Genomic DNA, 15,337 nt, shown 5'->3' on the forward strand with positions numbered 1-15,337 from the left:
GATTTTTATTTTGTGTTGCTCCTTTTGTAAAATCATAAAGCCAGAAAATGTTTTACAGTTAAATCATGCTGGCATGGAAAGATGCACCTTACAGATCTAGTTCACGTGTTCCTTATCTGCTGCTTACTCCCAGTCGAAAGCAGGTTGTAGAGTTGAAGTGGAATAGCAATATTAAGTGTTCCTAATCTGTTTCACTGCAAAGTCTAATGTTTTAAATTATCCTGAAAATGGTACTGCTGAAAGACAGTAGCTAATGGGTGAAGGCAATTACTGGCTTCAATACTTTTTTTCAACCACTGCAACTTGATCTGCAGGAGTGAATCAATCTGTGCTATGACAGGGAGAATAAAATTGCAAAAGTCAGGAAACAATTGCGTTTTTACCTGCACAATTAAATGAATGTAAATAAGTTCGCACAGGTATATTTGAAACAGATACTAAGCTGGTAGGAGCTAGAATTTCATTATCAGGAAAAATCTCGTAGCTTCAGTTCTATACAGAAAAGTTTTTCTCCTTCTGTGTTGAAATTTGTGCACTGCTCTTGTGGATTTAGACATGTAATCTGAATTTCAGTGATTTGAGTAATAATATTTATGTTTACTTCCAAAGATCAGATTTTTGCCATCTTAAAGCGAAGGGCTGCTGTATTAGTATCACTGTGTTGAACGGATTTCCACATATTGTTGGCTGAAGTTCCCCAGACTCCATCTAGTTAACATTTTCTTACCAGTTTACGTTTCTGTATTAAAAATAACCAGATTTCTTTGTGGCTAACAAATATTACATAATTTTGTCAGTATAAAATTTGGGGGAAATTAAGACAAATGTTCTTGGTTTCCCATCTCTGAGCAAGAGGTATAAAAAGATCTGGTTCTCAGCAGATGGTTGCTTGTAAACTTCTTACCTACTTCTTCCTTTGGAAAAAAAGAAATTGAGGACAATGTGGCAGAGAGTTCCAAAGAAGAGGTATCCTTAAGGAGCTAAGGAAAACATGCTGGAAATATTTAGTTGTTCATTCACTCTGATCCAGTTTGAAAGCTCTTACCTCAGTGTTTCGGAAACAGTTTCAAGCAAAAAATTGTGCAAAAAAAAAAAAAATTGGCTTTTGAAGGTTTGTTAAGTTAAATATTGCTTTACTGACAGGGTTTTCAAACAGTTCAGGTTATTTGCTATAGGAAAAGTATGTCTAAATTTTTAATAATTTTTGTTTTCCTTTTTCCAGCTACTCTTGGTGTTCTACACAAATACTCATTAGTCATTCTGGAGATGGACTTGCTGTCTGGAACCTACCTCTTGGCAGTCTTATTAGCCTGTATTGTATTTCAATCTGGCGCACAGGAGAAGAATTACACAGTGCGGGAAGAACTGCCTGAAAATGTCCTCATTGGCAATTTGCTCAAGGATCTTAACCTAACGCTGGACCCAGATGCGCCCCTTTCCTCACCGCTGCAGTTCAAGCTTGTGTATAAGACTGGGGATGTACCATTAGTACGGGTGGAGGAGAACACTGGTGAGATATTCACAACTGCAAACCGCATAGACCGAGAGAAGCTGTGCGCTGGCATCTTTAGTGAGAACCGCTGCTTTTATGAAGTGGAGGTTGCTGTTTTACCTGATGAAGTTTTCAGACTGGTCAAGATCAGATTCCTAATAGAGGATATAAATGACAATGCTCCCCTCTTCCCCTCAACAGTTATTAACATCTCTATCCCTGAAAACACAGCAATTAATTCTCGTTATTCTGTCCCATCTGCCATCGATCCGGACATTGGTGTGAATGGCATTCAACATTATGAGCTCCTTAAGGTGGGTTTTTTCCATTCTTCTGTGTTACTGTCTGTGTTACTGTGTTTCCACAAATGTTGCTAGTCTTCATCAACCCATTGTAAACCTGAAGCTGTGTACCACAGCAGTGGTACACTGCAGATATCTGTATGGCATGTTACTCTATATCCCTGAGTGCATTCTAGTGCATCATGTCTTCACTTGGTGGAATGCATTTTATGTATGCATATGTCTAGCTGTATCACAGTATGATGAAGCATGCCTGTCTTCATGAACCCCCTGCCAGCGTTCACAGTGTTAGTACACTTTGGCTAATGGTCATTTTGACCACTGAAGATATGTTCTTATTGTCACCAACATGAGAATGCCAAGTGAAACAATATTTTGCATTGGGTTTATGTCTCCCTCTTGCATGACTGTAGATTTGAGCATTAGAGCTTAGCTCAGAAGCTCATGTGATGCTCATCTCTATACTGGTGGGCTATTCCAGAATGAAAAAGAGTTATTCTGTAAAAGCGGCTTTGTAGTGTTTAGACAGGAGAAAGTCCAAAATATGAATGAAAGCAAGGATAACAGTTCCAATGGTCTTGGAGGAGCAGATATTTCATATTCTTCTGTCTTTTATCCTTTTTTTGCAAGTGACAGGAGAACTGCAATTAGGGAACAAAAGAATAAAATGTAAACATGTGGTGCATAAGAGTGTGTGATTGCAAAATAAAGGATTGCTTTCATTTGAGTTTACTTAAGCTAGAGTTTAGAACAAGAAAGGAATTTATTCTTAAACTATTGGGTTATTATGTGCGAAGCTGAAAATGTTTTTACTTCCCTTCATTTGGAATAGAAAACTGTTCGGCAATCAATCTGACACCTTTGTTGCTGGCTGGAAGAATATAGACTATATAGGCCAATATATTGCTTGGTTGACTTGATAGGTAATATTCACTGATATTGGTACATAGTAACCATTTAATAAAAATAAAGTGCTGCCTTGTTTTAGCTCTTTCACACTTTTTTTCAACCTGAAGTAATTGTGGCAGTGCGGGTACTAATTAGTGACAAAGACAAAAAAGTCTCTTTCAGAAAACTGCATCCCACTGGACACTTCTGGTAAGCTATCTTAAACAAACAAACAAAAGAATAAAGAGAAGAATACAAAACCAAAACAAATGCACAGATGCCTGTCTGCTCTCAGTGTAGCCTGGGAATTTAAAACTTGTCAAGAACTTATGACCAAGTTTGAAGTTTTCGTAGTAAGCTCTTTAAAACTTCTGAATTCCTAAGTTATACTGAGAGCAGGCAGATAGACATGCATGGGGTTTTTTGATAGCTAAACAGAAGTGTCCAGTAATATGCAGTCATCTTTATTTGGCATTTTAAATGAGAATCTGTGGAATGAATAACAGCATACTAGATAAATAACAGTAGGAGTAGAAAATAATAAAAAAGCCAGGGCTACAGACAAAATGTGGCAAAATAATACATGGTCTCAATAGATAAATGTTAGTTAATATATCTGAGAGAAATACGCTGCTATTCTAGGAAAAAGAAAAAAAAAATATAGAAAAAAGTGAAATCAGGAGTCCCTGGGATTGAGTGAGCAACAGTTCAGATCACCACGACAGTGGTCTTGTTTTATGAGTTTATTTTTGGACTGTGTGTTCAGAAACAGAATGTAACAGATCAGCAGAATGACAGTATATTTTCGTCACAAGTGGGAGCTGGTCTAAAATACAAGCTACAGCTCTGTACCAAAAGTAGTGTGGGACATAAGGCCTTGTCTAAAGATCTAACGTGAGGTGAGGTGGGCTACCAGAGAGTCGGGTTTCACTGAGAGATGTGCAAGTAATTAAAAACAAAAAAAAACAAAAAACAAACCAAGAAAACAAAACAACAGTTGCATGTTTATTCAAGTGTCTCTGAAAAACTGCTTTTGCCACATAAGGGAAAGAGCTGATGTGGATGAACACACAGGGATATGGACTGAAAGCTCTGAATTCTTGTGCTAGATGTGTCACAGCAAAATTAATCTGTAAAATCACAACCCTATAGACCACCTAAATGAATTAATTGCATTTTTCTCTTGCATGCCTGTTGGTCAGGTACTTCTTGAGTTACGGATCTCTACTGCCTTTAAGCCAGCAGTTTCACATACCTTGGGAAGTTATCTGTAAAACCCAGAGGCACTTTATGGCAGCCAGACACTGTTTAGAATAGTAACGTCCAGATGTTATTCTGTTGGTAGTTCTTACGATATTAATACCAAAAGTGATCACATAAGAAGAGGGAGGGAAAAGTAGGAGAAATAAAGTATACTGGTGAGCAGACAGGGAATGTAGCATGTACAAAGATCCATCAGTCACTGGGGAAGAGTAGGGAGATGAAAAAGGAAGGGTAGAGTGATGGTACCTGAGAATTTTTTCCTGGATAACACTGAACTACTAGGAGGGAGGGTGACAGGCGCACAAGGATGATGTTTTAGCCTTTTCTCCTAAAATACTCTTCTCATGTGCGTTATGCTGTACTGGTTTTTGGGCTATGCTCTGAAGATACTGATGTCTTCTGGCTTCTGATGTGCATTGACCTTTTACTTTCATAACCAGGATGCAGGAAAGTGGGGTAGCTGCAGCAGATGAAACTGTCTTGCCTTCTGAACAGGATGAGTCTAGCAGGGCTGATATGACAGTGTTGTGGGGAATTTTGAGAAGCACCAGAGATGAGGATGATGGGCAGGGCAGCATATTTGGAGGATGGCAGAGGAGTGGGAGATGACATGATATGCAAGTCACTTCACAGAAGCACAAAGGCTGATGCTTTAGTATGCGTGCAGCAACAGTGAAATGTGTCGCTCTATATTTCAGAGCAAGTAATAGCAGATTGACAAGCTGTTCAATGAAGAGAAAGTTCTTCAGTTACATTTTACTTTTTTTGAAAAGTTTAGCTAAAAAGTGCTTATTGTCTGTGTGAAGCCAGGCCTATTTTGCCAGAAGATAAAGAGATTTTTTTTTTTTCTTTTCCATAACAATTTATAAAAAAGAATAAACTTCCACTGCAAACTCAGCTGACTATTTAATAGGTTTTTAACACATTTTCAGCAACTGTATCTCCTTGGGAAGGTAACATTCCTGTTTCAGTATTTCCTTACTTTGTTACTTTCCTGCCTCTCAAAGTATGGGGGAAAGGTTGACTGTAATTGTTGCATTCAGTTTATTTTGCAAAGGAGATAATTAAGGATAAAGTCTTCTAACTATATGACAGATTTTTATGTTATTTTCATCTGCCTTTTTCTAAAAATACTTATAAAATAGAAGAAAACTAAACATTGTAAAAAGGTATTATTGTATTTTGGGTGCAGCATTACTTGGAAGTTTCATAACACTAGATTTAACTTATTTAATACAAAAGCCTGCTACAATTACCACACAAATTAGCAGTCACTTTTTTTTTTTCCTGCCTGCATTTTTTCCAAATGTATTTCAATAGAGAATAACTTCTTTGTATGGAAATGATTCATGGAACTGCAACTTCAAAACTTTCCAGATATCTGTGCTTCAACTATATGCTGTCTTAAATGCATGAACTCTAGAGACAACAATTTTACATAATTTCTGCACTTCTTCTTATAAGACTGACTTAGGAGTTATGTGGAAGACAAATTCTAAGAGGTGTTTTAAGGAAAGCGGAGTATGTGGTGTGTGTGGTTATTTATTTATTTATTAAGGAATACATTATTTATTATTATTTATTTATTTAAGGAAGATCCAAGCATATCTCTTGGATATCTTTTGAATTGTACTTATGCTGTCCTCATTTAGAAAATGTGTTACCAGAATTTGCAAATATTTCCCACCCAGACAATGTAATAGCATTAGGAATTGACCAGGAGTGGCTCTGGTAGAAGTTTACAAATATTGAGTTATTTAAAAGTAGTGATGCTTTAACATTACATGAAGGTGTTACCCCTCAGCCCAGAGAAAGTCTTTCCAGGAAACAGTCATGCAAGGCATCTTGCTGTTACCTGTAGAAATTATGTGTAGCATCCTTAAAGATCTTGTTTCTCTGCTGAGATGCCCAAAGCTGACCATGTGTAGGGTGACGTTAAGGATTCAAATGGCAAGTGGTAAACAGTGTTTATGATGAACAAGGCTTAATAAGATAGGATTTAAAGTAAAAGAAAAAGCATTTAGAATGAGAAATAGCTCCAAGTCTAGATGAGCAGAGTGATGGTATAACCCTGATAGTAGGAGGTGGCAGAAGGGGCAGATAAGACAGATAGAGAAGTTGTTCAGGGAAAGAAATGGCCAGATGGACAAACTTGCTTTCTTGCTGAGCTGAGATAACTACTTCAAGTATAAGCTGGGAATGATAGGGAAAAAGAGAGGCAGGCATTCATAAGCAAAAGCAGTATGTTAAAACAACAGGATGCAAGAGCAAATTTTAAATCAAATTGTTAATGACCAACAATTCCTGATTAAGGGTGAATCTGCAAACACTGCTATGGTGGTTTAACCCTGGTATGCAGCTTGAACGTACAGGTCTTTGTTCACCTCTTCAGGGCATTCACATTGCTTACACACTGATTTAAAATGTTCATTGTGTCTGGTGATACAACCTCAGTGTTAAAAATACTTACATGCTGTTGTTGATTACGCTATTTCAGTACACTTACATTTGAGTTCAAGGCAAGCTAATATTTAGTATAAACTAATTAAAACACTTAGAGTTTACTGGTGTCCCAGGCCTCTGCTTTGACTATGAAGATTTTAGTGTGAACCATTTATTTGCTGTCTCAGATATTAAAAAGGGGAGCCGTTTCAGAGCAGCTTTTGAATAAATTCCAGCTCTGACGACTCTTAACAGTCATGTGCACACTTCCAAAATGATTCGTATAAATGCATGTTTTAAATTTAAATTTTTTTTTTGCTTAGCAGTTCTTGTCAGCTAGGTATACTGTATACGCTAGATGTATAGGCACAACAATACCCAGTTAGCCATGGACTAGAGTGAAAAGCATAATTCTGCTTTTACAGGAGCAGTGCATTTTGTTCTGTGAGCTAATCCTGTGTGCTAATAGGTTGTTACTTTAATCTGTCGCAGTTTGGGAGTAAATTAGATTGGTGTTACTGTTACAGTTCCATTACTCTTACCTATTACAGTAATTTTCCTGTATTTACTTATCATTAGAAGCAGCTGGTGCATTCCTTCTGGAATAATATAATAATCTTTTTGTAGCTGTCAGTTCATGCCTCTGTAATCTGACAAAATAGATTTTTACTCAGTCTCACAACACGTCAGTCTTGTCTCTGAGGCGAGTTACCTCTTGCTACTGTAGATCATCTCTTGTGATGTCTTTCAATGGAAGCTTTCCCCTTCTTTCTGACACAGTTTATCAATTCCATGACCCATGGAAGGTGGAGATCACAAATCATTGTATTTCAAGCCTGCTCTTGCAACTAGGTTATTTCTGAGCCTCACAGTAGTTCTGGGTCAAGTAACTAATGTCACTGTGAAAATCAAGAATGGAAGGAGATGTCTTTTGTGTAAAATGAAAGCTAGGAAGGTAGTTAAATCAAAATTACAGAGTGAGACTAAATTTGTAGTTAAATCAGAACCAGAAAGCCAGATTAATGAAGTCGTTGTTGATAATCATATTGTAAGCAACGACACAAATTTGATAGTCAAAAACACTAACAGTGCAGGACAAACAAAACTTTTCTGTGGCCTGTTTGTGTTTTAGTGCTGCACCAATACCATCGGAATGGTTCAGCAGATAGAAAGGAAGAAAGCATGGTTAATGTCCCTGCAGACTCTGTGCACAGTGATACAGACTTATATTTTCTAAACGCAGATGTTCACCAGATCATCTTCACTGTACCAAGCATCAGCTGCTTGAGCCTCTCATTGCTGCCCTTCTTTGTGCTTTCATTCTTTGGAGTAGAAGCTCAAGGAGCAACCCTCACTTTTACTCTCAAACCATGTTTGAAGGAGGGAGCATCCCATAGCTAATCATACTGAAATTAATGTGGGTGATTCTTCTGTGTAGGCTCCAGCAGCATGGCAGGACAATGAAGTGGTATATTTGCCCTTTAAATAGGTCACAGAAAGCCTGGGGTGGTTGTTACCAACATCTGCCTTCTCTGAAAAAACTGTCAAGACAGAGCTTTTTCTACATGTAAACACACACTTATTAATATTGCAAGGTCTTTACTGAATATTTCAGTTAGACACTAATAAGATCAGTTAAATTCCAACTTCCTGTTACTATCCTGTTATCAAAAATACTTTGTAAATTTATGTTAACCCACCAGTAGCAAACTACTTTTGTACTTTCTAATTTATTTTATATTACCCAGCCTTTCTATTAATTGTGTAAGGGACATCTGGCTGAATTGTAAATATGGCTATTCAAAATCCCAATAATTTTCTTTTTACAGTCATATATATACTCATGTAAATAAGTGATTCAGGTAGGAAATTTTTTTTACCTTCCTGATAAGACAATGAAACTAACTTTTCAGTATTTTTTTCTTGTAAATTGGAGAAAGGCTAGTTGGTCAGCGATATTTCAACATTCACTGACACTAAACAAAAAATAAATTACACACATATTGATGTTCTGGGTACTGATAGTACTTTGGTATTTGAACTTAAAACTGAGGAATAATGGTTTTGTTAAAACAAATTCTAGATTTGACAGTGCTTATATACAAGGTGAAAATAAGATGCATGTTAAAGCATTTGAGTGTTGGGTTTTTTTTGTTTGGTTTTCTTCCCTCTGACATGTAGTGTAGATGAAGATTTTGATTTTTTTACTTGGATGGGAGATTTCTTACTTCACAATCCCTGACTTGCATTAGCATAGGGATTTAATTCAGCATGACTTTGCAGGACAGGTTAACTTCTGTCTTCATTCCAGTGGCTCACATGAATTATGCTTCATATATTTGCGCAACAGTACTGTGTCGTCTTTCCCATTTCATGAGCCAGCATGGATGGGGAAGGTAATAGATTTAGGAAGCTCAAAAATAGATTTAGAAATTTTTTTTTGCTCTGGAGTTGCACTCCAGTCAAGCTCTAAGGTCACTGTCTATTGCCTGTAATTGAATAAATATGGAGAGCTGGACATGTTGCCTTTGTAAGGTAACTTTTAGTTGCCCTTTGACAGAGAGAGGTTTTCTAGGACAGACATGCTGTCTTTCAAATGATGCTGTCTACTTTTTTCGTAAGTCCACAGCGGTAGTGTAGAATATGTTAGAACTGAAACATCTTTCCCTTCCTCTCTTAATGCCACAAGATCGGTGTATTTGTTTGGTGTTATGGCGTAGCTTCATTTTTTTCATGTGGGTGGTTCCCTCTCCTGGTCTTTAGTACAGAGAAAAGGATAATTACAGTCTGAAGTGACAGGAATTTCTGCAGTCCCTTGAAGATCTACATGTTGTTCATAAAACTTATACTATTACACATTTGTAGAAATTGAAGTGCCATTGCAGGTTTCTGTTAGATCTTGAGGTACCTTCCAAGTAATTTGGGATTTTTTTATTCTGTTTGCTTTATTCTACTTGTGAACTAGTGAGGTACTGTACAACAGGGCTAGATTTGAAAGTTAGTCTTCAGTTGTAGGGAAGTTCAGGCATTAGTAAAAAGGGCTTAATTATTTGAAAGACTGAGCCTCACAGAGTCTAAAACTATCAAAAAAATACGTAACACTTTGCACTAATTACATGGTTTAGTTGGCTTCCTTAGTACCATTGTGTAGATTTTCAAATGTCGACTCTGTAAGGCTCTGATTGGGCAAAGAGCCTTTTTGAGGTTTCAGGTGAAGTAATAACTCTGACACATTAGTTTTAGAGGTAACTTCATATGTAAGTGTCCTTTACTCTAGAAATCAGTTCTTGAAAACTCAAAGTATTGGACTTAAGGATTGTCCTTTCACTCAGACTTTTGTCTGATAGGTGCAAGTAGGCCTGATAGTAGCGCTGTTTCTGAAATTGTTTTATACAAAAATCCCCTCTCCCTGCATTTCTATCTTGTTTTTACAGATATACCAACCTAACTTACCCTGCACAACTTTAACCCCAGTACCTTCCCATAAGGTGTGCACAGAAAATATTAGATAAATGCTTTAAGTGACTTAAGACAGGATATATTTTGGTAACCCCTTCTGTTATTCTTGAGAGAAGAGAGGGAAAAATCTGTTACTATTACAAATTGTAAACATTTCTAATGTTAATTAAATCCTGATATCAAAGATGTGAAGAACTTGCTTGTTATCGATTTCCTTATGATATAAAAGATATGTTGAAATAGTGATGAATAGTTCTAATAGAATGGAATACAGAGTTTACTCAGCTTTCAGTTTAAGTGAAAAGTAATTTGCACCCTGCCACCATTTATCTTGTCTAGGTCAGGTAGTTTTGGAGTTGTGGGTAACGTGGCATGAGCTGCAATAACCTATAAAATGAAATACAGAAAGTTGAGGAATGCTTCTGACTACTGAGTGATGTCCTAAAATCTTTGAAAGCTTCCCTGCAAGTATATGAAAGGGACAAATAACTTTCGTTTTGATCTTATTTTCTATTAGTAGTTACAGGACAAAAACAAAAAAACAACCCAAACAACACACACAAAAACCCCAAAGCAACAAAACCACACCAAACAAAAAAGGAAAAAGAATAAAAACGCCCAAGTAACAACCAAACTATGACCAAAAAACCACCAACCATTTTTACTTAGCTCCTTACCTCAAAGACTTTTTCTGTTGTCTTTGCTTCCTAAGACTATTTTAATTATTTTATGATGTAGTTCAATATCCGCCTGCTTCCTGCTTCAATAGCCTCTTCCATTTACCCATTTTTCTTACTGTCTGGAATCTGAAAGTATATAGTCCTAGTGAGAAAGTTTTGTAGTAAATAAAAATATTGCTCAGTAGTAATTTGTCTAGAGAGATCTGGGCTGGTAAGTGGTCGCTTACAAATGTTTTGAACAAGTCACTGACTATTATTTTTAAAGGGGAAAATGCTGATTTGCATCTTACAGCTGTGAATTGGATCTCTAAGGAGAAAAAACTCTGCTACTGACTGGTGGTAGTGAGTCAAGAGTCAAGGTAATTGCTTCTTGTTGGTTGACACAAGGCTCCTTTAGGGTGGTTTATGGCATTATTACTGTAAAACTGTCAGGTTCCGTTATCCTGACATCCCTTTAGGGGATTGACTGAAGAATGGAGGAGAAAGTCTTGCTTCCAGGCATGGCAAGTTCAGTGAATTAGGGTGAGGTACAAGCTGGTGTATCTTTTTGCATTCAAGGCTCTGATTTTCACACTAGCTGTCATGAAACAATAAGATATAACTTTGCGTGTCTCTGTGTGGGAAGGATGATAGACTCAAGCTGGAAGGTACAAATCTGCCAAATGGAGATCTTCACTTCATCTATCTTATATGAATATTATTTTTTGCTGGTGTCCAGACAGATCAGTATGCAAGTTAACACAGATGTAGTGATGCTTTCTGAGCATAATAGACTAAGGATTTATTTATGTAGTCTTATTGAAACCGAATATATAGACAACACTTAGAAATTAACGTTTTCCCCAAATATGCTGAGTAAAAATGTCAGTTTCATTTATATGGAAAGAAATTTCAAATTACACAATCTATAATGCTCTCAACAGTAAACCACAATAAAAGCAGTAGCAAAACCCCTATGTATCTCAGTAAAATTATCGTTTGGTTTGCATATATGCATGATGTTGAAACTGCAAGTATACAATGTCAAGCAACATTACAAAAAGTCTCACATTCTTAAGCAGTTACATTGGAGTATCCTCATGTGAACAGTGATTTCTTTTTTGTTTGTTTGTTTACTATAAAATGGCAATGTAAGTCATCTCTGAGGAAAATTTATAGGAAAATATTAAATGTCATGTTCAAAATCGGTGAGTTCATATTTCATGTTCAAGTGACTTTCCAAAAGTGACTTAATTTTGTTTTTGATAAATACTTCAGAAATCTCTACAAGTTGCCAAAATCTCTGTCAGCAGTATCTGCATTGACTACAGGTGTAAACTGTGTGGCAGAAAGTGTCTTCTAACATTGAAATTCAGTCTTTGAAAAATCAATACCTTCACAGTCTGAAATGAAATGAATATATGAGTGCCTTTGAGGAGCAAATGCTTTAATAAATTATAAAAGCAGCTCTTCATCATTGTTTAACCCATGTCTACAGTTTTTAAAATCAGAAAAGATTAAAAACTGTATATAGAAATAAACACAAAATTTGCAACTGAATACTTGTGTGAAGAGGACATCAGTGCATGCTTTCCTATTGTATTAAGATGCTCTTGATAAAAGTTGCCATAATTTGAAAGTCAGTTCTATAAGTAGACCATAAAAGATTGATAGAACTTTCCTGCTTTCCATCACTGGTGCACACCTTGTATTGTTTCACATAAATAAAATATTCATCCAAGATGAATATCCAGGATACTTCCTATGCTTGTAAGATGTCAGAATGTGAATCAGTTCCTTGAAGTTTATGGATTACCTAGTTCTCAGCAAGATTTTATGTTAATTTTGTGGTTTTTTTTTTTTCTTAAAAAACGTCTAATGCAGTCCAGTAGTTGTTTTAAGTCCAGTAGGTTTTAAGGTAGTAGCTTAAGTTGTGATGATTAGGAATTTCTGATGTGGTTTGTGTTTGAAATATTCCATATCACTATAAATCGAAAGAAGCTCATGCTGTAGTGCTGTGTGCTCTCTGGTTCTGAAATCACTGAACACTAAAGAGAGAGGTTAATATGCGTATGACTGTGGAATGATTGGTTGGCTTTTCCTGCTGGGCAGCTGTTGGAACTAATCAGATTGTGCCTATGAGCATAATAAGAAAAAACTTTAATAATACTTAGCCCTCTTGGAAGCTCTATCATTTCAGCTGTCATATTCACTTTAACTAATTTACTCTACGTTTTGTTGTTTTGTTAAGTCATAATGCTGAATTTAGGAATACTTTTAACTTAATATTACATTTTACAATGGGTTCTTCCACATGTATTTACAATAGGCTTCTTCTTACAGTAACAGTGAAGTTAATACATGGTGGGAGTAGAGTTTTGACTCTGTAGGTAGAATGTGTAACAATTTTAGCAACTAGTTTTATAATGTCTCTGTTGGATTTTGAGATAGTTGTAAAGGTAGTAATGTGCCTAACAAATTTTGAATTCAAAATCAACTGTTAACTCACTCTTTCATAAACATAAGAAATTGAGTTCTTATAGCTTAACACCTTAATATGCAAGAATCTTAACACATTAAACCCTTTAAGATAAAGAAATAGAAATTAAGTGTAGTAATCAAGGTTCAGGCTAAGTCTCTGTGTCTAAGTTAAAAATTGTATGAGGTGTGTTTTGTTTACCATGCTGATGGTCAGTTTGCCAGTGGACATAAGTTAACATGTTTTTGCTGGATTTTTAGGTTGACTTATTTTAATAGCTGTGGTTTGGTAGATTCAGATTCATTTTTTAAGAATATGAAAGCTAAACTTGGCATAGAATTATTCAGAGCATGTTATCATCGCCAGAGGGTGCTTTCTTACAACCATTTTCCTAATCCTAACCTGTATGTGGCTGAGAGATGCTGTCTTTGTTAGCAAGTGTCTCAAAGCAAGATTAATTCGATGGGTGTTTTGATGGTTCTTTAATGTGAGGTAATTATCATAGTGGAGTAGTTACGAAGAATCTAACAAAAGTTCTCAGTTCTTGTTTGCCACACTGACACTTTGGGTGAAATCATGTGGTTGCCCAAAAGCGGTTAACAAATTCCGGTAAGGAAGAGGTCGCAAGTCCAATTCTGTGTGTATGACAAAGTTTTATTGTGCCACAAGCACTGTGCTTACTGTTATTGGGAAACATCTGGTTTAGAACAGGAATTTAATTAACCTCAGGAAAGAGCTTTGAGTGGATCCAGGCCTAGGAAAGCTTGCTTGTTCTCTGACTTTGGTTACATGAGTCCTTATGGGGCTGAAATGGTTTCAACTATCTTTGCTTAATTTGCTTTCTGTGGAATGGTACAGTTTGTATGAGGTCAGTCATATTGCTAAATAATGCTTCAGCTATTTTGTTTACTCTGGTGCTACATTTCCTGTGGAGATACACATCATCGTTCACTTTACCGCTAGGATTAGCCGCTCCATGCAGTTTTTCTCATGAATTGTGAGAGAGGTTTTCTTAGCCTTGGAGGACAGATAGTTCACAATTTGTCGGAGGATCCACGTCACCTGGTGAGATTAATCTAGATCTTTGCAACAGGAGATCGATATAATACTTGCCTTCATACACTGGTGTTCTTCATGCTTAAATGTTGGCTTACTGTGTTCTGTGGTTCTTTGTTGTTGGGTTTTTTTTTTTAACATTTTTTCCTGTTGGAGGAAAAACCTCTGCCTAATAACCAAAACTTAGATTGTGTATTCAAAAGTGAACTGCTACTAGGAAATATAAACAATGAACAAAAACTGCACAGAAAAGCTGGAATGGGATCATGCATGTTTGGTGTTTCCCCAGTAAACATGCCATGTTATTATTCTTCTTTTTTTTTTTTTTATTTCTTGCAAATTAATTGCAACAAGTTCACAGATTTTAAGTTTGAGAAATAGAACCAGTGTATTCAGTTAGAGTCAAATTGGAATTTTATTTTTTGTTTTTAGAAAGGAATGTATTCTTGAGTATGTATCAAATATGCTTTTAAGATTTTTCTGATCCCAAACCACTCACAGGGAATTTGTTTTTAGGAGTATAACTTGTTAACTAGAAAGCCATAACAGTTTATATGCTAGAACTTTCAATACACACAGGTAGCATGAGATTGCTTTTTAAAATTGACTTTCAGAGTTGAGTTACCGCCTTACAGTAAGGAAATGTTTCTTCCTTTTTATTGTGCTTTTGTTCTACTGCTTCAGATAAATAGGAGTTGCACTGGAGGAAGAAGACAAGTTGTTTTCCTGATAAATCCAGCACCAGAAAATATGTTTTTCGTTTATCCCCTACATTCCTTGATCAACATGGTGAAAAGACTTTTATTTAATGAGTTTTAGAATTCAGTCCACTGGAAGTATTTTTAGTACTTACTGTCACTCTGCACGTCGCCTCAGCAACTGTCTCTGATCTATTATTCTGAAATTGCAGTATTACTTATTATCTTCCAATGTGTAGTGAAATGGCATCTTAGACTTACATACATCACGTACTTTTACAGTTAATTGTGGTAGTTCCAGTGTCATTTTTTCAGAATACTAGAAAAAGGATCAGTTTTCATTATTTAGAAAAGCATAGCCTCATTTCTTTCAAAAGCAAAAATGATCCTGTGGTAGTTAAATGTCTCACCCAAACTTCTACTTCTTTTGCGTTTTACAAAACTCTGCGAAGAGTGGAGGCCTTGAGAAACGCTGTCATAGTCACTGCAGCAGGAGCTGCAACGGGGCTGAAATCCTAAAGGCTGTGTGTGAAAGCTGGGGGTAGTCTACACTGAAAGAACTGAACTCTACTAAGTTTTCTCTTACATTTTTGCCCACG

The 15,337-nt window shown here is 36.3% G+C and overlaps 1 protein-coding gene across 1 annotated transcript in view; it reads left to right on the forward strand.

Moving 5' to 3' along the window:
- Nucleotides 1-1,168: 1,168 nt before the first annotated feature.
- The window catches only part of PCDH11X (protocadherin 11 X-linked), a gene marked incomplete at its 3' end in the record, with an annotated part of 409,818 nt that continues 395,649 nt past the window's right edge, over nucleotides 1,169-15,337 (forward strand). The window contains exon 1 of the mRNA XM_080352388.1: nucleotides 1,169-1,806. Within this exon, the coding sequence (XP_080208514.1) occupies nucleotides 1,183-1,806 (624 nt within the window). The 5' untranslated portion in view covers nucleotides 1,169-1,182. The remainder of the gene's footprint in view (nucleotides 1,807-15,337) is intronic.

The sequence above is a fragment of the Nesoenas mayeri genome (assembly GCF_963082525.1).
Source record: "Nesoenas mayeri genome assembly, chromosome: 13".
NCBI classification, from domain to species: Eukaryota; Metazoa; Chordata; class Aves; order Columbiformes; family Columbidae; genus Nesoenas; species Nesoenas mayeri.